The sequence below is a fragment of the Ovis canadensis genome, chromosome 12 (genome assembly GCF_042477335.2).
Source record: "Ovis canadensis isolate MfBH-ARS-UI-01 breed Bighorn chromosome 12, ARS-UI_OviCan_v2, whole genome shotgun sequence".
Classification (NCBI taxonomy): Eukaryota; Metazoa; Chordata; class Mammalia; order Artiodactyla; family Bovidae; genus Ovis; species Ovis canadensis.
The window spans coordinates 15,351,300-15,373,761 of record NC_091256.1 but is presented as its reverse complement, the minus strand read 5'-3'; the positions used below and the strand labels follow the sequence as shown (position 1 = coordinate 15,373,761).

The 22,462-nt window shown below is 46.9% G+C and overlaps 1 protein-coding gene across 3 annotated transcripts; it reads left to right on the top strand.

Annotated features, from left to right (window-relative positions):
• Positions 1-254: 254 nt before the first annotated feature.
• On the top strand, positions 255-21,893 carry EIF2D (eukaryotic translation initiation factor 2D). 3 transcript variants are annotated; one of them, XM_069545267.1, is made up of 15 exons: positions 255-495; positions 1,441-1,631; positions 3,458-3,541; positions 4,010-4,100; positions 6,772-6,879; positions 8,642-8,886; positions 9,325-9,442; positions 11,102-11,147; positions 11,528-11,631; positions 11,752-11,901; positions 12,272-12,361; positions 13,278-13,373; positions 14,588-14,708; positions 19,963-20,137; positions 21,675-21,893. In XM_069545267.1, the coding sequence occupies exons 1-15, from the start codon at positions 440-442 to the stop codon at positions 21,743-21,745; spliced, it is 1,746 nt and encodes a 581-aa protein (XP_069401368.1). In that variant the 5' UTR covers positions 255-439; the 3' UTR covers positions 21,746-21,893. The 3 variants fall into 3 exon arrangements, with proteins under 3 accessions (XP_069401368.1, XP_069401369.1, XP_069401371.1); XM_069545268.1 differs by lacking the exons at positions 14,588-14,708; positions 19,963-20,137; positions 21,675-21,893 and adding an exon at positions 14,477-14,581; XM_069545270.1 differs by lacking the exons at positions 13,278-13,373; positions 14,588-14,708; positions 19,963-20,137; positions 21,675-21,893 and adding an exon at positions 12,643-12,968.
• The last annotated feature ends 569 nt before the right edge of the window (positions 21,894-22,462 follow it).

The window sequence follows — 22,462 nt, the reverse complement described above, 5'->3', positions numbered from 1 at the left end:
TAATAAAACCCAAAAGTTCAATTAACTTTGCGCAGCTTAACTAAATTGAATGGGATGAGAGCTGGCAGAGGGCCTACTCGACACACCACGGCGCTGATGGATGGAAATGAACGGAATCTCTTGGTCCGGAAGGGTTACTGCAGCGGGAGCCGCGCCTGCCGCTCGCGCAGGCGCAGAACCAGGCGGCCAGGATGAAGGGGCGGGGCGCACCGCTCTGAGCAGGAATCGCAGTCCCGCCTTCGGGCTTCAGTTCCCGGCCTTGCCGCTAGGGGCGGCCGCGAAGCTGAGCGGGCTCGGTTTCCAGCCGGGCCGCTTTCCCAGCCGGGCCTCAGCATGGCTGCCCCCAGGGCCACGGGCCTGGCAGCCGCCGTGCATCCGCTTTCCTGACAGCTCGCGGCGTCTGTGGTCTCCCTCTCTTTCCCAGGCCACTCCAGCGGACATGTTTGCCAAGGCCTTTCGGGTCAAGTCCAACACGGCCATCAAGGGGTCGGACAGGTGAGGGGGAAGAGGGTCCCGTGCTTGCCCACGAGGGCATCCCAGCGTCTCTCGAGCTTGGCCGGCTCGCAGCCTTTCTGTGCTCGGTCAGCCGGCCTGGGGTGGAGGCCGAGGGGCACAGCCGGAGAAGGGACTCCAGAGCGGGGCAAGGGTGAGTTAGACATATTTTGAGGGTGAAAATGGGAGCGGAGGCCCGAGTTATCTCCCAGGCTGTCTTTTTTTTTTTGGATATTCTAGTGAGTTTCAAAGAAACGTAATTCAGTCAGCGCGTATTGACTGTAGTCTGTTCAAAGTGTCCTGGATGTTACAGAAATGAAGGAATACGGGATCCCTGCCCTACTTGGAGCTTTGCGTCCCTTGGGAGAGAGTGGACGGGGTACAGAGGACTACAGGTGTATGAGAAGTGTCTAGTCACTTCTCATATCTGGCGGGAGAGACACATGGAAGGTGAGGTGGTAGTAGATGAGCCATAGGTGGTAACTGTATCTGTTCAGACAGTGTTGCAAACGCAGATATCACCTTGGGGATTTTAGAACCAATGTTCTCTAGTTGTCATTCTTGATGCCCTGGTGTATCTGTTTGATCATAAGCTGTTAGATTTGCCATCCATATATGAGAAAGGGGCAGATCCAAGAGTTACGCGTGGAGTCAAGAAGGCAGGACTTGAGTTTCCAGTGGCAGGCTAACTTGGACTGCTCACCGGGTCTCAGTTTTTTCTTTCTTTCTTTGTGAAGTACAAAGACATGCCTCAGGAATATGTGAAAGTAGATAAGACACTGGATGAGAAAGATAATGGGATGTTTTGGAAGAGTGTGTGAGAATAGGGCATCATCAACCAGACTTCCTTGGTCCTCATGATTTTTTATAGTAAGTCTTTCTGAGTCCTCAATATTTATTAAAATCTATGCAGGCAGCCTTCATACCAGGTATGTGTGCCCTCTGCAGGAGAAAGCTTCGGGCTGATGTGGCAGCTGTTTTCCCCACTCTTGGAACCGATCAGGTCTCTGAGTTAGTGCCGGGAAAGGAAGAGCTCAACATTGTAAAGCTGTATGCTCACAGAGGAGATGCAGTGACTGTGTACGTGAGTGGTGGTAACCCCATCCTGTTTGAACTGGAGAAAAATCTGTATCCAACAGGTATGGCAGTGGCATAGAGATGCCCTTACTGTGGTCTCTGCCTAATATTTGTTTCTCCTTGTTTCTTCCATTAACCTGTCTTCCTTAAAACAAATGAATGCAAAATCTCCCTAAGAATTTTTTTGTGTTTTGTGTCTCTAGAATTGGATCATGCAAAACCAGAAACTGCTATAGAAGGGAGGGGGGAAAAAGGCTAACACAAAGCAAGGGTTGTTGCCGAGGGAAATGCTAAGGTGAAGAAACACTTGTTTCTAGAGGGTTGACCAGGAATGGAGCAGAGGTCTTGAAAAGGGTTGAGTTTCAGTGAAATGAAAGTCGCTTAGTCATGTCAGATCTTTGTGACCCTATGGACTGTTTAGTCCATGGAATTCTCCAGGCCAGAATACTGGAGTGGGTAGCCATTCCCTTCTCCAGGCGGTCTTCTGAACCCAGGGATCAAACCCAGGTTTCCTGCATTGCAGGCAGATTTTTTTACCAACTGAGCCACCAAGGAAGCCCAGAATACTGGAGTGGGTAGCCTATGCTTTCTCCAGGTGATCTTTCCAACCCATGAGTGAAACCAGGGTCTCCTGCATTGCAGGTGGATTCTTTGCCAGCTGCACTACCAGGGAAGCCCCTGAAGTTGCAGGGCATGTAAAAAATGTTTCTTAAAACTGTCACTAGTGTACTTTTCTTAAGATACTGAAGAGATACTATGATGGGAAAGAAGCTGAATTAATTAAACTCCATACCCAGCTGTCTTAGTGATGCACTTTTGTTGAGACATCTCACCAGAATTCTTTCTTATGCTCTCTGTGGCTCTCAGGATTTTGTTGCTTGCTCTCCTCACAGGTCTCCCAGAGGCAGTGTCTTTTTCTCTTTTCCTTTCCTGGTGACATCTCCTTTGTCCTTTGGGGCTTTTCTTCCTCCCAGCTTGGCTGTAGCAATGCAGTGCAGATTCCTACCCCAGGCCACCCCTGCCTTACCCTGCTTTGCTGTTGTACGCATACAAGCCCATTTTGTATGTGTGTACACATACAAGCCCCTGCTAATGACTATGGAAACAGGGAATAAAATAATAAATGTGAAAAAATTTCAAAATGTCTTGTAGGCTGGTACTCTGGTTTTGGATTATTTGCTTCTGAGGTCATAAATGAGATCCCTGTTGGGTCTCTGTCCCTATAGTGGGACAGTGGATCAGAATCCACTGTGGCCCTTTTCTTCTGCTCTTGCGGTCTGGGTAAAGCAATAGGTGCCTTCAAGGCTCAAGTGACATCCAGTTTCTGAAGTCTCTGCCTTCTTCAAGGCTGCAGCCTCTTTAAGAAGGGAGTCAGCCTCATGTAAGCTGTATGGAATGTTTCCCACAGGAAAAGGGGCACTTGATTCCCAGAGTAGGGGAAAGGGATACTGGGCAGGCAGAAGCAGATGTTCACCTAATCGCTAGTTTTAGCCTTACATGTAAATATCCAACTTTGGCAGTTAATCTCTTAAAGCTGCAGTTCACTTCATGTGTCTTCCTACCTGTAAAAATGATAACTTCTCAAGATCGCAGATTGAGAGAAACTAATGCAGAGAACTCAATATGTAAATAATTGGCTCTCTAGGGCTAAAGGAAGCAAAGATTCTAAAATAAATAGCATGTGACATATAAACTGCTCCACAAACTTGGGGTAACCTAATTTAAAAAAAGAATGCAGCTTCTTTGGACATCCCCCACAACCCTCTCTCTAGCTTTGAGTTGAGGGTCTTTTCTGTATTTTGATGAACGTGGCCTAGTGTTTGGCTTTGCCCATTCCCAGAGGATTGACTCTTGGCAGTAAGTGTTTTCTGACCCTCTCTTTGGACAGTGTATACCTTGTGGTCTTATCCCGATCTTCTACCAACGTTTACAACATGGCCTCTGGTGCTCGAAAAATTGGTTGGGGGAGCAGGTAAGAGTTTTTTCTTATATTCTGGATATGGTCTAAAACCTACTTCAAAAAAACTAACGACTTTAATAAATGTACCTGTTTCGTGCATTCATATGAAGAATGGTTTCCGCCCATGTCTGCTGCACCTCTCACTTGGCTGCTTCCACAAACTCCCTGGGCCTCAGAGGTCCTGTTGTAAAGCTTGAATCAGATGAGTGCATGAAGCCCCTTGTGAGCCGCCGTTGGCTATCCTTTAGGTTAATAAGATGACTTGGGGAAACCAGACTCGGATAGATCACGGCAGCTAGACCCTCAGCTTGGTCCTTCAGTTTGACCACTAGCTTCCCAAAGGGTGGTCTGGTACTCAAGCTGCCAGTTTCTATTTTCATTATGAATAATGTAGTTGATAGTTAATGAACGTTTGGTGACTGAATGAAGAAACGATGAAGTAAACTGTGGAATTAGCTGTGACGCTTTTGTTTGCCGCAGATTTGATGCTGCCGGGACTGGTGGTGCCCCCTGCTGGCCTGCCTCAGGTACAGAAGGGTGACCTCTGTGCCGTTGCGTTGGTGGGGAACAGGTACTGTGCTGGTCAGCTGTGCCTCTGGGGGGCAGACTTAGGGAAAACTTGGGAGGGGTGGGAATGACAGCTTCACAGCATGTGGATAAAGGATGAAAGGAGAAAACAGATTCTCCCTGAAAAATCCCGAGAGTGGAAATGGCAGTGAGCCTGTGGAGTGTGCACACATCTGGGCCAAGTATATTTGTTTTTTTTTTTTCCTCCTTAAAAAAATTTTTTTTTAGATTTACAGACAAGTTGCAGAGATAGTACAGAGTCCTGATATACTTCTTACCCAGCCTCTTGTCTTGATAACATCTTATATAACCACAGTACAGTTATCAGAACTAAGGAAATAACATTGGTTCAATCCTGTTGACACTATTACAGAGTTTATTCATATTTTCCTGGTTTTCCCACTATGTGTATGTATTTAAAAATTTTTTTTGTTCAAGGATCCAGTCTAGGGTGCCACCTTGCATTTAGTTGTCATGTCTTCTTAGTCTCCTGTAGTGTTTTCTTGCTTTCCTGCCTTCCATGACTTCAGGACTATTTTAGTGTGACATCCACATCATCATCATCTTTTAATTATTTTTAATAGATTAATTGAGGAGATAGAGTTTATATACTGTAAAATTCACCTATTTCAACTGTACAATTCAGTAATTTTTTTTTAAAGCCTATTTATAGGGTTGTTTGGCCATCAGTACACTAAATAAATAAAATTTATTTAAAAATCTATTAAAATTTATTTAAAATAAATTAGGAAATAATCATATGAACAGTTATGAAAAATCAAAACCCACTCACCCCATAATTCTTTTCTCTAGAAGTAGCTATTATCATTCTGATGCATGGCCTTGCCAGCCTTCTTCATTGCATATATACAGGTGCATATAAAATGTCTGATGTGGGTTGTGTATGTTTAAAAATACAAACAAACAAGCTCTATCCCTAGTACTTCTTCAGTTCAGATCATGTGAACATTGTCCATGTCAGCAAGCACAGATAAGCTGAACCACTTTACCCGCTGTGGGGTGATGGAGGAGGTCGTCTCCCGGCGGACACTGTGGTTGCCTCTACTCTGTCGCAAACAAGAGCTTCCTAACGCTTCTGCGGACACCAGGGCTAGGATTTTCCTAAAGCAGACGCTAAGAGGCAGAGCTGTGTGGCTGACGGTCATGTACGTCTCCTGTTGCCCTGTCTATTTTCACTCCACCTACAGGGTGCATGGAGCCTGTTTCTGTACGTGCTCCCTGACACCGGATATGATGGGTTATATTCATTTGTGTCACCCTGAATGAAAAGTGACATCTCATTATTTTACTCATTGCTTTTTTGAGGGAGAAAGATTGTAGGCCTTGAGGGTGGGGGGGTGTCAGTATTTAAAGATTTTATTTTTGCTGCTCATAGTTTCCTATTTTCCTTGAACCTTTTGGCACCAAGCACCTAGAAGGGTTTCCTTCCTGTTTACATGTAGCGAAACTTGACTGTTGAAAAGAATGGTGGTATTATTGTTTCCCCTGCCCCACCCCCAGTAGTCTATCCCAGATAGGAGAAAACGATGGAAATGTGTATTTGGCCTGCTTAGTTTGACATTTAGAATGAATGTGGGAATGAAGCCTGGGTGGTTTATGGCAGAGGATGAAGGTAGAAGGGAGTTTATTAAAACTTTAAGCCATATTTGAGACTGAAGTTCTTGAGCCATTGACCCTTCCAAAGGTGGAAGACAAAGACCCTTCTTATAGGAACTGGGAAAGAAGCCAAATTCAAAGATTCTGTGGCAGGAACTGACCCATGGGCACAGTAAGTGGAGCCACCAGATAAGCAGATATTTTTTTTGCAGTTCAGGTGTTGGGAATTCAGCCCTTGAATCTTCTCCCTTGGGTCCAGACAACCTTGCCCGGCTTGTATATTCCCCTACTGTTCGACAGCTAGACACCGATCCTTACAGGCAGTGTATGAGCAATTCTTGAGTTACACTGGGATGACAGAGATTTGCCATTTGGGCTTTGGAAGTTTTCTGTAGTTATTGTAAATGTGTGGTCTTCTTTTTTTGGATATTATGGACACGTTCAGTTCTTAGAAGGCTACACAGAGCAAGCCGTGTTATAAGAGCTAACTCAGAAGGAACCTCTAGTTGGTACCACACATCTGTCTTCTCTCTTCCCAGTGGCACTCATCAGCCTACTTTATGGCGTGGGAAAGACCTCCCTTCTCAACTTGTAAATAGGAAGGCTCTCCCTTTTTTTTTTTTTTGGCCTTCCTGCATGGCATGTAGGATCTTATTTCCCTGACCAGAGATTGAACCTGCATGAATAATTGATATTTTTGAAATTAAAGCAAGAGAACTTTTAAATATCCTTCTGGGTCCTGTCTGTGTTTGATTCATAATAGGGATAAAACAGTGATAATATCAGTAGATGAGTTACTTACCCAGAAGGGATATTTGGTCAAGGGATTTTTGAAAGTCGTGTGTGTGTGTGTGTGTGTATTAGTAGCTTGGTTGTGTCCGACTCTTTGAAAGTCATATTTATAGGTAATTTGAAGAGGATTGGGATTGCACTGAGTTTTCGTTCTGTGGTATAAGTGGGTGCTTCCGGTTTGCAACTGTGGTGCTTTTATCACGTGGGAAAGCCAATCTGGTGGGCGCCCTCCTGGAAGCGTTTGCTGACCCTTGTCTCCTCCTCAGAGCCCCCGTTGCCGTGGGAGTCGCCGCCATGTCGACAGCTGAGATGCTGGCCTCGGGTCTGAAGGGAAGGGGCTTCTGTGTGCTGCACAGCTACCAGGACCACTTGTGGTGGGCTCAGCCTTTCTTCTGTTTTACGGGGAAGCTGGGTGGATACAGAGGACCCAGGGCCTGGGTTCAGAAGTGAGGCTTTTGGTCTCTGTCGTGTCCTCAGTTGCTGGGCAGACATTAATTTCCCTGCTCAATGTGAAAAAAAAGACTTTTTTTTTTTTTTTCCTTTTTAGAGAGGAAATTACAGAGAACTGTAATTCTTTTCTAGGTAAATTGTAGACTCCTAGGCCTCGAAGAAGGCGTTTGGGATTGTCTTCTCTCAGCGCAGCGATGTCTTTAGTCTTATAGCACTGGTCCACCTGGCCGCCTCTGCGTGTACATTCAGGCATCTTCTGGCCCCATGACGAGGGCTCAGAAGTTCTCACATCTGACTCCAAATCAAAGCAGAGTACCTCCTCGGGCTCCCGGGTGATAATCTGGTTACTGTTATGTTGTTTAAGTTTTACATTTTGGATCTCCGCCTCATTACGGAAGTTGCCCTTTCTCACTGTGACCCTTGCTCTCTGGAACTGTATCAGAGCTTATTTTCTTGTCCTTCAACCAAAATAGTAAATAAATAGGGCTCTTCTCAAAACCAGCATGGCAAGTCCTTTGGCCAAGCGTTGTGGCCTGTTGGTATAGATTTGCCCGTGGCATTTTTAGTCGGTCTTCGAGTTACTCGTTTTACGAGTATCAGCCAGACCCTGGTTTGCTGGAGGTACAGCCTCATCCGTCTGGGTCTCAGCAGATGTTTGCAGGCTGCTTACTCACGAGCTCCCAGTTCCTTGTTTTCTGTCAGTGTGAGAAATTAAGGTCTTGTCTAAATTGTTTTATTAGCAGCTGCCTCGTCTCCCATCCTCCCACTTTTTGAAAATACTTTCAGTATTTACATGATCAGAATAGCCTGAACATGCCCTCTGGCCTCACTATTAGCCTCATGAAAAGCCTGGCTGCAGCTGTTAGTAAACTTAGTTTGACTTGCATAATCTTAGTTAAAGTAAAGCTTTTTGCTTTTACCATCGTGTCTTCAGAAGGCTTAATGGCATAGAACCATTGCTTTCTCTACCCTGCAGGTTAGGTTGCTTTTTTTTTTTTTTGATTGAGGTATAGTTGATTTCCAGTGTGTTGGTTTCAGGTAAGAGCAAAGTGATTTTTGTGGTCACTAGTATATCTAGCGATTCCAGATGTAGATATGTACATGTATCTTCTTTTTCAAATTCTTTTCCATTAAAGTTTATTATAAGATATTGAATAAAGTTACTGTGCTGTCCAACAGGTCCTTGTCATCTATCTGTTTTAGATTGCGTTCTGGTTTAACACAGAAGCAGCTGTTTTACACTCTTGAGCAATTCAGTTATTTGTACTTTGTTCACTACTCTCAGCCTTGGGTTTGTATTTCACCACTGGTACTACAGATGCATTTGCAATCTTAATTTTGTTATTTAATTCAAAGTGGTTTTATTTTTAATTCATATGAAGGAAATACTTTGGGGGGGGCTTCTATATAAATATATTGTCTTTAATTTTTCTCTGTCCCTGAATTCCTGTTAATATTAAGGAGGCAAGAATTCCTCTCCCCATTTCAGAGATGAGGAAACTGAGGCATGGGACTTCTCTGGGCCCAGAATTGAAAACAGAGTTGAGATGCATGCCCAGGCTCTCTGGCTGCTCCCAGACACCCCTGCCTGTGACTCTCATTTTCCCTGGACCCCCGCTGGCCCCCTGACCGGGTTGGAGAGTGTGGTGGCCGCCACTCAGTGTTTCTGACATGAGGTTTTTGCAGGCGATCTGGAGACAAATCCAGTCCACCGTCCATTGCCCCACTGGCTCTGGATCCCCTGGATCTCAGTGAAGAGAAGGGATGTGTCAAAGCTGACACTGCCCTGCAGGGCGACATGAGGCAGCTGACCCTGGAGGAGGAGGAGGAGGTCCAGCAGAGGTGTGAGGAGAAGTCCCCGTCAGAAGCCATGGAAGACCCCGGCCCTGGGGGCCTGCACGCGGACCCCACGGACAGCAAGACCCTTCAGGGTACAGCTCTGGGGGTGGAAGGTCTGCTCTCCTGGCGTAGGAGGCTGACGTGCACTGCGCTGCTTCTGACCAGGCCTCTGGCGGGGAGGGAGACGGCCTTGGCTTTGGTCAGGGAGGTGCCCAGCGCTTTGGTCTCACCTTGGAGTCTTTCCCATGAGTCACGTTTCCCCGGGTCCCTGTGGGCCCAGCTGCACAGCTCGCCAGGGTTTCTCTGGCTCTGACTTCTCGGTCAGAGAAGTGTTGCTTCTGGCTGGATGGGACCCTGAGACCTGCTGCCTCCTCTGGGGTCAGCCCTCTGTGGAGGCTCGTGTTCTGGAGAGTCTAGGCGCTTTGGCACCAGGCAGCGGGCTCCCTCAGAACCCGGGGGTGAGGCGGGGTGTCACCGTGCAGGCCTCTGCATCCCTCCAGAAGGATGAGGTTCTCCTCTTCTCCTTGCAGAGCAAATGGACGAGCTGCTGCAGAGATGCTTCTTGCAGGCTTTGAAGTGCTGCGTCAGAAGAGCTGACCTCCCGTTGCTCACCAGCACTCTCCTGGGCAGCCACATGTTCTCCTGCTGGTACGGAGGGCCTGGGGGGCAGGGGGCAGGGGGGCCCTCTCCTGCTCCTCCGTGGTCGGATGGGACAAGGCCGACAGGGGAGTTGTCTGAGGAGCATGATGTGGAAAGCGGGAAGTGAAGGGTTGATCTAGCAGATACTGAGTTTTAAAAGCTTAAATGTGAGCCAGTGAAAGGATGCTGAGGAAATGAGGCTAAAATTCCCAAGGTGCTCTGAGCCCCGCCTCTGGTCTGGTGAAGCTGGGCTCTCTTGCGAATCGGGCAGCATGTCCCGTCCAGGAGGTGTCCTGGGGCGGCCTGTTTGTCCGAAAGTCCAATCCCCTCATGCTGTTCTGAAGGTGGGCTGGATGAGCTTGTGTGAGAAGGAAGAGTCGGTGTGAACCTCCCACCCCAGCCCTAAACGCAAGCCACCAGCAGAGGGAGTATTGTTACGTGTGGATTACTTCTGGACTGTGAAGCTGGGCTCACAAGCCAGCTCCCCAGGGTGCTGGAGCAGGGGGGATTTGAACCTGTAACCAGACTTGTTAGTGCCCTCATTCCCAACACTTGTAAGGCTGCCATCAAGATCAAATAGCCTGACATTTCGTAAGCAGCCAATGAATATTACCACGTCAGGAGATTTGCTTAGTGATTTTCACCCTGAGTCTGAATTTCTTTCTTTTTGAGAATTTTGCTTTTTTCTTTTTTTTTTTTTTTAATAATTTTAATGTGATTCTCTTCCTCTTCATGTGAGCTTCTTTAAGGCATTCTATACAAGCGTGAGGTCTGGAATGTGTGGCAGGATACTTGGTAATTTGTCCTGACCTTGTTGGGTTGCATGTAACTGGGGAAAGGGATCCTGGAATATTCTCTAGGATAGAGGTTCTTAACCTGGGATGGGTTCTAGAAAGGATCCCTGTGAATCCAAACTGCTATTGCTTATCACATATTCAGAGAAAATGTACCTTCTAAGGAGCCTTCATTAGGGGCTTCTCCCCCAGAACTAATAGCTGTGGGGTAGAGGCTCCAAGCTTTTTCAATAAAGAGTCAGATAGTAATTATTTTAGGCCCTACAGTCTCTCTTGCAGTTGTGCATGTCTGCCACTGTGGCCTTGACGCAGCCGTAGGTGGTAGATGAACGGGTGTTGCCGGATTCGGCCTGCAGGGTGTAGTTGCCGGATTCGGCCTGCAGGGTGTAGTTTGCCAAATTCTGCTCCAGCCTGGCTGCCACAGTGAGCTTGGTGTTAGAAAGACTCACCTGGAGGTGAAACTTCTGAGGACACAGAAGATCGTCTAGTTTGAGAGGAATATAAAACTGTATGTAATACAGTAGCCATGAGCCATGTGTGGCTATTTAAATGAAAATTAAATGAGATTTAAAATGTATTTCCTCAGTCACATTAGTCACGTTTCAAGTTCTTAATATCTACATGTGGCCTGTGGCCACCACGTTGATAGCAGAGAACATTCCCTTTTCACAGGAAGGTGTGTTGCACAGCAAGGGTCTATAGTGTCTGAAGTCTTTACCTCTTTCTGATGCTGCCACCAAGCAGAAAGTTCTGGAACAGCGGCCTCTTCCTGAGCATCCTGGAGGAAGGCTGAGGAAACGGCCTCCTCTCAGCGTCAGGCAGGTCTCACCCTGCTGCTTTGTTAGCTTAACTTGCCTTTTCCATCTGCCATCAGCCCCGAAGGACGACAACTGGACATAAAGAAGTCAAGCTACAAAAAGGTAAGTGGGTCCCTTCTCTGCATGCCCGCACAGGGAGCTGTGTAGGGCACTCGTGGCGTGAGCTGGTTGACGTGGGGAAGCCTGACTGCAGGGCTGATGCTAGAGTTAAGCTTTTTGATTCCAGGTAGAGTGGGGTAAGAAAGCTCTCCTGGGGCTGAGGCAGTTGGGTGGGCACCTGCTCCCCTCTCTCCCTCCCAGCCCTTTATACCCAGTCTGAGTTCCAAAGGGCTTCACCCGTTAGTTCCCAGCCCTCAGGACGAGGACAGGGACTGTCCCACGTTCCGCCCAGGCCCTGCCTGGATCGGCATCCTGCACATCGTAGGCGCTCAGCGCGTGTGCGGAGTCGATGAGGCCCCTACCGCTGGCGCTCTCTCCCTTAGCTCTCTAAGTTCCTGCAGCACATGCAGCAGGAGCAGATTATACAGGTGCAGGAGCTGAGCAAAGGGGTGGAGAGCATTGTGGCCGTGGACTGGAAGCACCCGAGGTGAGTGCCGGGGGCCTGCTCACCGCAGCTCAGCTGGCCCCGGGGCACCTGGGCCAGGACTGCGGAGCTCGGAGACGCTAGTTTAAAATGTGTGTTTTCTTTCCTTCTGCTGGGTTTCAGGATCACATCTTTCGTCATACCCGAGCCCTCCCCGACCTCCCAGACAATCCAGGAGGGTAGCAGGGGACAGCCCTATCACCCTCCAGATATAAAACCCCTCTACTGTGTCCCAGCCAGCATGACCCTGCTCTTCCAGGAGTCTGGCCACAAGTGAGTTTTCAGAGAGCAGCCCTTCTCTTGCCTGCTTGGTGTTCTGGCCTATAACCCTCTCAGCCTGAGTAGTGCTCTTCTGTGACTGGCAAAACCTGCTCTGCCCTCTCCTCCCCCTCCCCCCAGACCCAGCTTCAAGCCTCCTTCCCCTGGGCAGGGTCTCCGGACTCAGTGAGCGAGAGAGTAGGTCTCTCCCTCTTCTACCTGTGACGAGTCTTCACACGGCCCTGCGGGCCTCAGGCAGGAGAAGGGAAGAACGCAGAGCTCGAGAAGCTGAGGACAGCGCCCTGCTGAGCAGGGAGTGAGTCTTGCTGTTTACGGTTTGTCCCCCAGCACAGCGTGAGTAACCTCCTGGTCGCTTCTCACCCAGGAAAGGGAGTGTCCTGGAGGGCAGTGAGGTCCGAACAGTCGTCATCAACTACGCCAAGAAAAATGACCTGGTGGATGCGGACAACAAAAAGTGAGTGCATGAGGAGGAGGGCTTGCCCTGTGTCTTTCCACACTCACCTTCAGCAGACGTGGGGGGTGGCTGGGAGGGCGGGGTGCAGGGGCTCAGCCTTCTAGCAATAACCAAGGCCAGTGGTTTCTAAACCATAGGCCATGGACAGTGAGAGTTGTGGCTAGGGTAGTCAGATCCGTATATACCGTCCATCCTGACTGCAGCCTGAAGAAGCATCATCTCTTATGCGTCTTGGGGTTTCCCTGGTGAGTCAGTGATGAAGAATCCACCTGCTGTTGCAGGACGCCCAGGTTCAATCCCTGGGTCGGGAAGATCCCCTGGAGGAGGCAGTCGCAGCCCACTCCAGCGTTCTTGCCTGGGGAATCCCGCGGACAGAGACTCCTGGCCGCCCGCAGTCCATAGGGTTGCAAAAGGGTTGGGCATGCCTGTGACTGAACAACAGGAGTGACCTGAACGTGAGCATCTACCGTTTGTCAAATGCAGGCGCCATTGTGAGGAACAAAATGCACACTTCAGAAAATCTTAGCAAAGCCATCTTAGCCTTGTGGTATTCTCTGTTTTCCTAGCAGGTGGATGCAGAAGGTAAACCACTAAATGAGTGTGCCGTTAATTTTGTTGTTGTTGTTAATTACAAAAAACATCCTCGTGATCCAAAAGTTGAGAACTACTGGCTTCATCACGGTTAGTTAATAACATAATTGAGCCAGGGATCCCAGAGTTCGCATTTTTTTCCCCATACCACTTTCCCCTCCACTGCCTACTTCTCCTTTGTTCTAGGAAAGCATATGTGTACCTCCCATCCAGAGAATACGTTGCATCCTGGACTGTGAACCCCTAATTGGTTCCAATAATCCTGATTGACCGGGAACAACACATAAGAGACTGGGGCTACTTACTGCTTCTTGTTTCCCTTTAGTCTCGTGAAATTGGATCCCATCCTCTGTGACTGTGTCTTAGAGAAGGATGAACAGCACACAGTCACGAAGCTTCCGTGGGACAGTCTCCTGAGCAGGTAGTGGGGATTGGCAGCCCCTCTCTAACGTTGCCACCCCTTCCCCTTGACGTCTCTCGCATCGGGCGCCGGCTCTGACTTCTGTTCCACAGTTCACACTGTGCCAATCTGCACAAACACAGCATGGGCAATTCTGATGGAGGGTCTTTGGGACGGTTTGGGCCAACACAATATAGAAGAGAAGGAGAGAGGAAAAGAACGTTGATTAAAAGTGAGAACGTCAAAGAGAGAAACAAAGTGGGAGTCGGGGATGGGGATTGTCTTAAAGTCTTTTCAAAGGAAGGATTCTTATACCTTTTCTTTTCCATGGAACCAAAACCGATAATAATTTATATCAGGAGTTAGCGAGCTACTGCCTGTGGGCCAGATCTGGCCTGCTACCTGTTTTCGTGAATAAGGTCTTACTGGCGCAAAGCCACACCCATTTGTTCACATAATATCTACTCTGTGCTCTTGCTAAATGGCAACGTTGAGTAATTTCAACAGAGACCATATGGCTCTTAAAGCCTAAAATATTTACCGTCTGGCTCTTTATAGAAAAAGTTTGTCTCTCCCAATATATGTGCTAGCAAAAGAAAATCTGGTTAGACAAAAGGTAGAGATTCCTTTTGGTAAAGGCTCCTGGAAAAGGTGCATGATTGGAACCTGTCAGAAATGCGAAGCTGTGCTTTATCCGGCTGGGTAAGGTAGAGTCTAGAGACAGAAATCTGCCACAGGGCCGCTGGGCAGGTTTTCAGAAGGCCAGACCTGTGGACAGTTTCCAGGGGCTCCTCTCAGATGTCCCCTTCCCTGAGTCGGTGGGTCTCCGCGGTGGCTGCATGTTGGGGCGCTTAAAAACAGGTATCTTCCTTGAGAGCCTCCTTGTAGCACAGAGAACTCCACTTGGTGCTCTGCGGTGGACTAGATGGGAAGGAGGTGCAAAACAGTGGAGATGTTTGTATACGCGCGGCTGACTCACTTTGCCGTGCTGCAGAAACCGACACGGCAGTGCAAAGCGATTACAGCAGCGCAGTTTTAAAAAATGGATCTTCACGATCAGAGTTTCTAACTCAGTTGGTCTGGGGTGCAGCTCCCTAGTTGATTTGCATGATTCCACTCTGCAGCCAGAGGCGAGCCACTGCTTACAAGATCAGCTTCCATCTAGCCGCCTGCTGGGCGTGAGCTATGAGGAAATGGCTTCTGCTGGCTTTATCAGCCTCCAACTCCCATTTCAGATGTTTGGAAAAATTGCAGCCTGCCTATCAAGTGACCTTTCCGGGACAAGAGCCCATTGTGAAGAAAGGCAGGATCTGCCCAATCGACATCACCCTAGCACAGAGAGCTTCGAACAAAAAGGTAATTTTTAAGAGATAACAACATTTGAAGATGGTGATGTAATCGTCCTGCTAAGTTCCAGTCTTTCTAATGTGATTGGAAATTTTTCGATTGGCCTCATACACCTCAGAAATTGTTTAGGAAACACCCATGTTTGTGTGACTGGGCTAAGTTCTATGTAAAACAGGTGAAGCTGACCTGCTTCCTCCTCGTCCTCTAGGATTCTGTGCTAGGAAACTTGCTAGAGCCTGGTTCTAAAAGTGAACAAGATCTTGTATTTACTTTTTCCTTGGAACTCTGGTATGGGCCTTCAGCTCTTCTCTTTCTGTTGCCTCTTGGGCCTTGTTCAGTGAAAATAACTGGTAAAGAATTGCTGAAGAACTGAGCGTGTTTAGCTTGGCAACACAGTCTTAAGAACAAATTACATCTGTCCTCAAATATGTTGAAAAGCTGTCCTTGGGAAAAGGAGTGCATTTACTTTGTCTTGAGAAGACAGAAATAGGGTTATTGGGTAGAAGTCCCAAAAGACAGACTCCAGTGTGTGGATATGAGCCTATGCTTTGAGATTGCAGACTGGGTTCCGTGTGGCTTTGCCTTGCTGCTTGACTTCGAGCACGATACTTAATGTCATTTTTGCCCGAGTTTCCTTATATGAACAATGGGGATAATACTTGCCCCACAAGGCACTGTGAGGATCAAATGAAGGAATATATGTAGGTGAAATATTTATGATACTACTTGGCATATAAACGCTCAATAAATGAGAACCAAGTGATAATAAGTTTAATAATTAGCAATAGCCACCATTTCTTGAATGTATAATTATATACAGTGATGGTTTTGTTTTTATGTTAAAAAGAGCCCTTATCTCTTAGAGATACATACTGAAATGTTTGTAGATGAGATTTCTAGAAGGATTTGCTTTAAAGTAACATAGGAATGCGGGTGGGTGGGGATATAGATGAATCAGGGTTGGTCATGAGTTGAAAATTCTTGGACTTGGTGATGGCTACATGGGGCTCATTGTACTCTTCTACTTTTATTTATGTTTTAAATTCTCCATTAAAAAAATTTAAAAAACTTTAGAAAAAGCATATGTAGGAGAAGGAAATGACAACCCACTCTAGTATTCTTGCCTGGGAAATCCATGGACAGAGGAGCCTGGTGGGCTCCCGCCCATGTGGTCGCAAAGAGTTGGGCACAACTTGGCAACTGAACAAACAAGAGTCTTATGTTCTATGTGGGATCGGGTGTCTGTCCCACTAAATATAATACATAATGTATACAGGCACACCTCCTTTTATTGTGCTTCTTTTTATTATGCTTTGCAGACAGTGTTTTGTTTTTTTTTTCAAATTGGAAAATTTTTCAGATTGAAAGTTGCCTGTGGCAGTTTTTGTGTCAGGCACGCCTGTTGGTGCCATTTCGCCAGCAGTCTCACTTCTTGTGCCTGTATCGCGTTTTGGTAATTCCTGCAATGTTTCACACTTTTCCGTTATTATTTGTTACGGTGATCTGTGACCGTGGTCTTTGATGTTACTGTTGTGAAAAAGATGGCAACTCATTGAAGGCTCAGGTGATGGGTGGCACTTTTTACAAATAAAGTATTTTTAAATTAATGTACATACTTTGTTTTTTAACATATAATGTTATTGTACAGTTAATGGTATAGTGAAAGCATAACTTTTTAAAGATATTTTGTTGAAGTACAGTTGATTTACAATGTCGCTTTTAATTTCTGCTGAATACAAAGTGATTCACTTATATATATACATATCGTCTTTTTTCATATTCTTTTCCATTATGGCTTATCCTAGGATGTTGAATACAGTTCTCTGTATTACACAGTAGGAACTTGTTCTTTGTCCATCTTGTATACACTAGTTTGCATCTGCTAATCCCAGACTCCCAGTCCTTCCCTTACCCACCCTCTTCTCCTTAGGCAACCACAGGTCTGTTCTCTGTGTCGGGGAGTCTGTTTCTGTGTTGTCTTCAGTTCAGTCGCGCAGTCGTGTCTGACCCTTTGCGACCCCATGAACCGCAGCCCACCAGGCCTCCCTGTCCATCACCAGCTCCCGGAGTTCACTCAAACTCACGTCCATTGAGTCGATGACGCCATCCAACCATCTCATCCTCTGTCGTCCCCTTCTCCTCCTGCCCCCAATCCCTCCCAGCATCAGGGTCTTTTCCAATAAGTCAACTCTTTGCATGAGGTGGCCAAAGTACTGGAGTTTCAGCTTTAGCATCATTCCTTCCAAAGAAATCCCAGAGCTGATCTCCTTCAGGATGGACTGGTTGTATCTCCTTGCAGTCCAAGGGACGCTCAAGAGTCTTCTCCAACACCACAGTTCAAAAGCATCAATTCTTTGGCATTCAGCCTTCTTCACAGTCCAACTCTCACATCCATACATGACTACTGGAAAAACCATAGCCTTGACTAGACGGACCTTTGTTGGCAAAGTAATGTCTTTTCTTTTAAATATGCTAAGTTGATCATAACTTTCCTTCCAAGGAGTAAGCATCTTTTAATTTCATGGCTGCAGTGATTTTGGAGCCCCCCAAAATAAACTCTGACTCTGTTTCCACTGTTTCCCATCTATTTGCCATGAAGTGATGGGACCAGATGACATGATCTTTGTTTTCTGAATGTTGAGTTTTAAGCCAACTTTTTCGCTTTCCTCTTTCACTTTCATCAAGAGGCTCTTTAGTTCTTCTTCACTTTCTGCCATAAGGGTGGTGTCATCTGCATATCTGAGGTGATTGATATCTCTCCCAGCAATCTTGATTCCAGCTTCTGCTTCATCCAGCCCAGCGTTTCTCATGGTTTACTCTGCATAGACGTTAAATAAGCAGGGTGACAATATACAGCCTTGACGTACTCCTTTTCCTATTTGGAACCAGTCTGTTGTTCCATGTCCAGTTCTAACTGTTGCTTCCTGACCTGCATACAGACCTCTCAAGAGGTCAGGTGTTCTGGTATTCCCATCTCTTTCAGAATTTTCCACAGTTGGCTGTGGTCCACACAGTCAAAGGCTTTGGCATAGTCAATAAAGTAGAAGTAGTTGTTTTTCTGGAACTCTCTTGCTTTTTCGATGATCCAGTAGGTGTTGGCAATTTGATCTCTGGTTCCTCTGCCTTTTCTAAAACCAGCTTGAACATCTGAAAGTTCACAGTGCACGTATTGCTGAAGCCTGGCTTGGAGAATTTTAAGCATTACTTACTTTACTAGCGTGTGAGATGAGTGCAATTGTGTGGTAGTTTGAGCATTCTTTGGCATTCCCTTTCTTAGGGATTGGAATGAAAACTGACCTTTTCCAGTCCTGTGGCTACTGCTGAGTTTTCCAAATGTGCTGGCATATTGAGTGCAGCACTTTCACAGTATCATCTTTCAGGATTTGAAATAGCTCAACAGGAATTCCATCACCTCCACCAGCTTTGTTCGTAGTGATGCTTCCTAAGGCTCACTTGACTTCACATTCTAGGATGTCTGGCTCTAGGTAAGTGATCTCACCATCGTGATTATCTTGGTCATGAAGCTCTTTTTTGTTCAGTTCTTCTGTGTATTCTTGCCATCTCTTCTTAATATCTTCTGCTTCTGTTAGGTCCATACCAAATCTGTCCTTTATTGAGCCTATCTTTGCATGAAATGTTCCCTTGGTATCTTGAAGAGATAATTTTCTCGAAGAGATCTCTAGTCTTTCCCATTCTATTGTTTTCCTCTATTTCTTTGCACTGATCACTGAGGAAGGCTTTCTTATCTCTGTTTGCTATTCTTTGGAACTCTGCATTCAAATGGGTATATCTTTCCTTTTCTCCTTTGCTTTTCGCTTCTCTTCTTTTCACAGCTATTTGTAAGGCCTCCTCAGACAGCCATTTTGCTTTCTTGCATTTCTTTTTCTTGGGGATGGTCTTGATCCCTGTCTCCTGTGCAATGTCGTGAACCTCCTTAAGTCTGAATTTGGCAATAAGGAGTTCATGATCTGAATTACAATCAGCTCCCGGTCTTGTTTTTGCTGACTGTATAGAGCTTCTCTATCTGGCTGCAAAGAATATAATCAGTCTGACTTTGGTGTTGACCATCTGGTGATGTCCATGTGTAGAATCTTCTCTTGTGTTGTTGGAAGAGGGTGTTTGCTATGACCAGTGTATTCTCTTGGCAAACCGCTATTAGCCTTTGCCCTGCCTCATTCCTTTCTGCAAGGCCAAATTTGCCTGTTAAACTCCAGGTGTTTCTTGACTTCCTACTTTTGCATTCTAGTCGCCTGTAGTGAAAAGGACATCTTTTTTTGGTGTTAGTTCTGAAAGGTCTTGTCGGTCTTTATAGAACCGTTCAGCTTCAGCTTCCTCAGCATTGCTGGTCGGGGCATAGGCTTGGGTCACTGAGATGTGTTCTTTTTTATGGCTGAGTGATATCCCATGTGCCACATCTTCACCTGTTCATCTGTTGTAGGTTGTTTCCGTGGTTTGGCTGTTGTAAATAATACTGCTGTGAGTATAGGGCTACATATTTGTCTTTTTGAATTATAGTTTTGCTTGGATCTATGCCCAGGAGTGGCTCAGAGGTTAAAGCATCTACCTGCAATTTGGGAGACCTGGGTTCGATCCCTGGGTTAGGAAGATCCCCCGGAGAAGGAAATGGCAACCCACTCCAGTATTCTTGCCTGGAGAATCCCATGGACAGAGGAGCCTGGTGGGCTACCGTCCATGGGGTCGCAAAGAGTCGGACATGACTGAGCGACTTCACTTTCACTTTCATGCCCAGGAGTGGAATGACTGGATTACATGGTAGTTCGGTTTTTAATTTTTTGAGAAACTTTTATACTGTTCTCCTTGATGGCTGTATGAATTTATATTCCCACCGAGAATGTAAGAGGATTCCCATTTCTCCACCCTCTGTCTAGCATTCATTATTTGGAGAATTTAATGATGGCCATTCTGACTGGTGTGAGGTGGTACATTATTGTAGTTTTGATTTGTATGAGAATGTAACTTTCATGTGCACTGGGAAACCAAACAGTCCATGTGACTCATTTGACTGTAATATTCACTTTATCATGGTGGGTCTGGAATCTAACCCTCAGAATCTCTGAGGTATGCCTGTCTTGGATGGGGTAAAAAGAAAACTTCAATTTAGAAGCATAAAAATTAATTACTTGGATGAATGGATGTGGCTGTAGGGATGGTGAACATAGGGTGAGGAGGTTGCAGAGGCCCCGGAAGTTTTCTGGAGGGGGCATGTGGTCTGTACCCACCGCCAGTCTTTTGTCTCGCCCAGGTGACCGTGGTCCGGAACTTGGAGGCCTACGGCCTGGACCCGCGCTCAGTGGCTGCCACCCTCCAGCAGCGATGCCAGGCTAGCACCACCGTCAGCCCTGCCCCAGGTCTCAAGGACAGCCTGCAGGTTCAGATCCAGGGCAATCAGATCCACCACCTTGGCCGGCTGTTGCTCGGTGAGCATCCCCCCTGAAGAAGCAGAGACGTTAGTCTTACTTGGCAAAGATCTTCCTACCAACTGAAGTCACTCTAGTGGGTTTAGCATGTACATAGCTTTTAGCAGCCAGCGAGAGGTAGAACTAATGTTTGCCCTTTATCTCTTAGCCCCCAAATTCAGTGTTTCACCCACCATCCTAGTAGAGAAGTTTTCTTTCTGGTTTCCCTCTTTTATAAGCCGTCTGTGGAGCCCTCAGCCTTTGCTGGGCACTCTGCTGGGCTTTTTGCAGGCTTGATGCTGGAGAACCGCTTCTGTTTTGCAGACGAGGAAACAGGGTCAGTGCTTTGTGCTGAGATGATTCGGCTGTTCAGTGCTCTGGTTGGGCTTCCCACCTTGACTTGCAGAATAAACTCTTTCAGTTCAGTGAGCAAGACCCACCCAGCCCCGCCCCGTCTCCCCTCCACCTTCTCTGGCAGGCCCCTGACTCCCAGGCCAGGCCTCAGCCGTGCTGGTCTCCTTGGTGGCCCCTGCGTGCACCCCACAGTCACCCCTGCCTCCCTCTGTGTAGTTCCCTAGCCTCGAATGGCCTCTCGCGGCCTTAAAGGTGCTTCGGCCCAGCTCAGGGGCCACAGGAAGCCTGTCTTAGAACATGTCCCATTTTAAAATTTTTTGTTTCCTTAAATTGACATTTAAAAACCTGCTAACATAGCACTTTCCAATTGTGTTTATATTTCTGATTAGTGTCTACACCTGGGCTAATTTATTCTGCTGTCTGAACTCCCTGTTAAAATGAGCATCTTGAATCAGAGACCTTTCCTTTTTCATTCCCAAGGTCTGGCACATAGTAAATGCTCAATAAGCACACTTACTTTATGGTCTCAGGCAGTACCCAGCAGTTAACTTACAGAGTTGCACCCCTTTAAGTGAAGAGCCCCATGTGAAATACAGAGGAGAAAGACAGACACATAGCTGAACTCAGACACACGCATTCTCGCTTACGAGAGAGTCACAAATGCCTGCAGCACACCTGGAAAGTCGTTACCAACAGGAAAGTCGCTGAAGGACTTCAGCCTCGAGGCATGAGGATGCGTGCCCCATCCCGCAGGGGTTGACTGTGAGCCGGGTGTGGAAGGGCAGGTTGCGTGATGGAAACGGTTTGAACTGAGGCTCGATGGCGGGCATGAACAGTGGGGCAGGAGGGCCGGGAGACAGCTCTGCAGCTGGGGACCCCGGCATGCGTACTGAGTTGCTTCAGTCTCAGTCCACTCTGTGCTGCCCCACAGACTGTAGCCCACAGGCTCCTCTGTCCACGGAATTCTCCAGGCAGGAGTACTGGAGGGGGTTGCCATTTCCTTCTCCAGGGGATCTTTCAAACCCAGGGACTGAACCCGTGTCTCTTACGTCTCCTGCACTGGCAGGCGGGTTCCTTACTGCTTGTGCCACCCGGGGACTTGGAGATCGGGGCAAAGGAGGGTCATTGTAGATGGAGGGGAAGGGGCAGGCAGGAGAGAGCATGCGCAAACCTCACTGAGGAGTTTCTGCCTTTTGGATTGTAGAAGAGTATCGGCTTCCTCGAAAACACATCCAAGGCCTGGAAAAAGCCCCTAAACCTGGCAAGAAGAAATGACAGACTCTAATTTCATGTGGTTGATCCAGTGGAAATCCAGGCTCTGGGCTGGTAATTTATATGAGTATTTTGTTTTTGCAAATTAAAAAATATATATAGATATATATATATAATTCTTTACCAAAATAAATTTTTATTCTAATCTGAATTGGATTCCCTTTTGTTTCTTCCACTTAGCTAAACTGTATTACTGAGTTTTCAGGTTCGAAGCTGTTTGAAAGGAGCACTGGAGGCCGCTGGAGGCTGCGGTTTCAGTCATTTGGTGTGTACTCTGCCTTTAAGGCCCCACAGCCCATCCAGAGCTCAGGGACGGGGAGCCTGCCAAATATTCAGTAACCTCTTGCTATTCTTACTACCTAATTAACCTCCCAGCCCCCAAATCATTGCTTCAGATATCTAAAGGGCTATTTGTATGTTCATATTTGTCATCATTCAAAAGAAGGAACAGTTATCTCTTCCTTGAGCAAAGTTTAGGCTAGACCAGACATACACAGTGAAAGCACTTTAGGACATGGGTTTCTACACAACAGTAAGTTGCCCTCAGCATTGACAACTGCTGCTGATAGCTGTGGGTTGTGATGTGGCTACAGGGTAGATGGCCTTGCTACAGTGAAGAGTCTTAATCAACTAATGCTTTAGCCTCAAAGTCTTCACATGGGGCTCATGGACAAGGTCTTCAGAGGGTCCGCGGAGTTCTCTGAAATAGTGCGTAAGATT

Coding starts and splice junctions, on each gene's coding strand:
- EIF2D (XM_069545267.1), top strand. CDS start 440: ATGTTTGCCAAGGCCTTTCGGGTCAAGTCCAACACGGCCATCAAGGGG. Junction 8,887..9,324: donor GGACAGCAAGACCCTTCAGG/GTACAGCTCTGG, acceptor TTCTCCTTGCAG/AGCAAATGGACGAGCTGCTG. Junction 20,138..21,674: donor CCTTGGCCGGCTGTTGCTCG/GTGAGCATCCCC, acceptor TTTGGATTGTAG/AAGAGTATCGGCTTCCTCGA.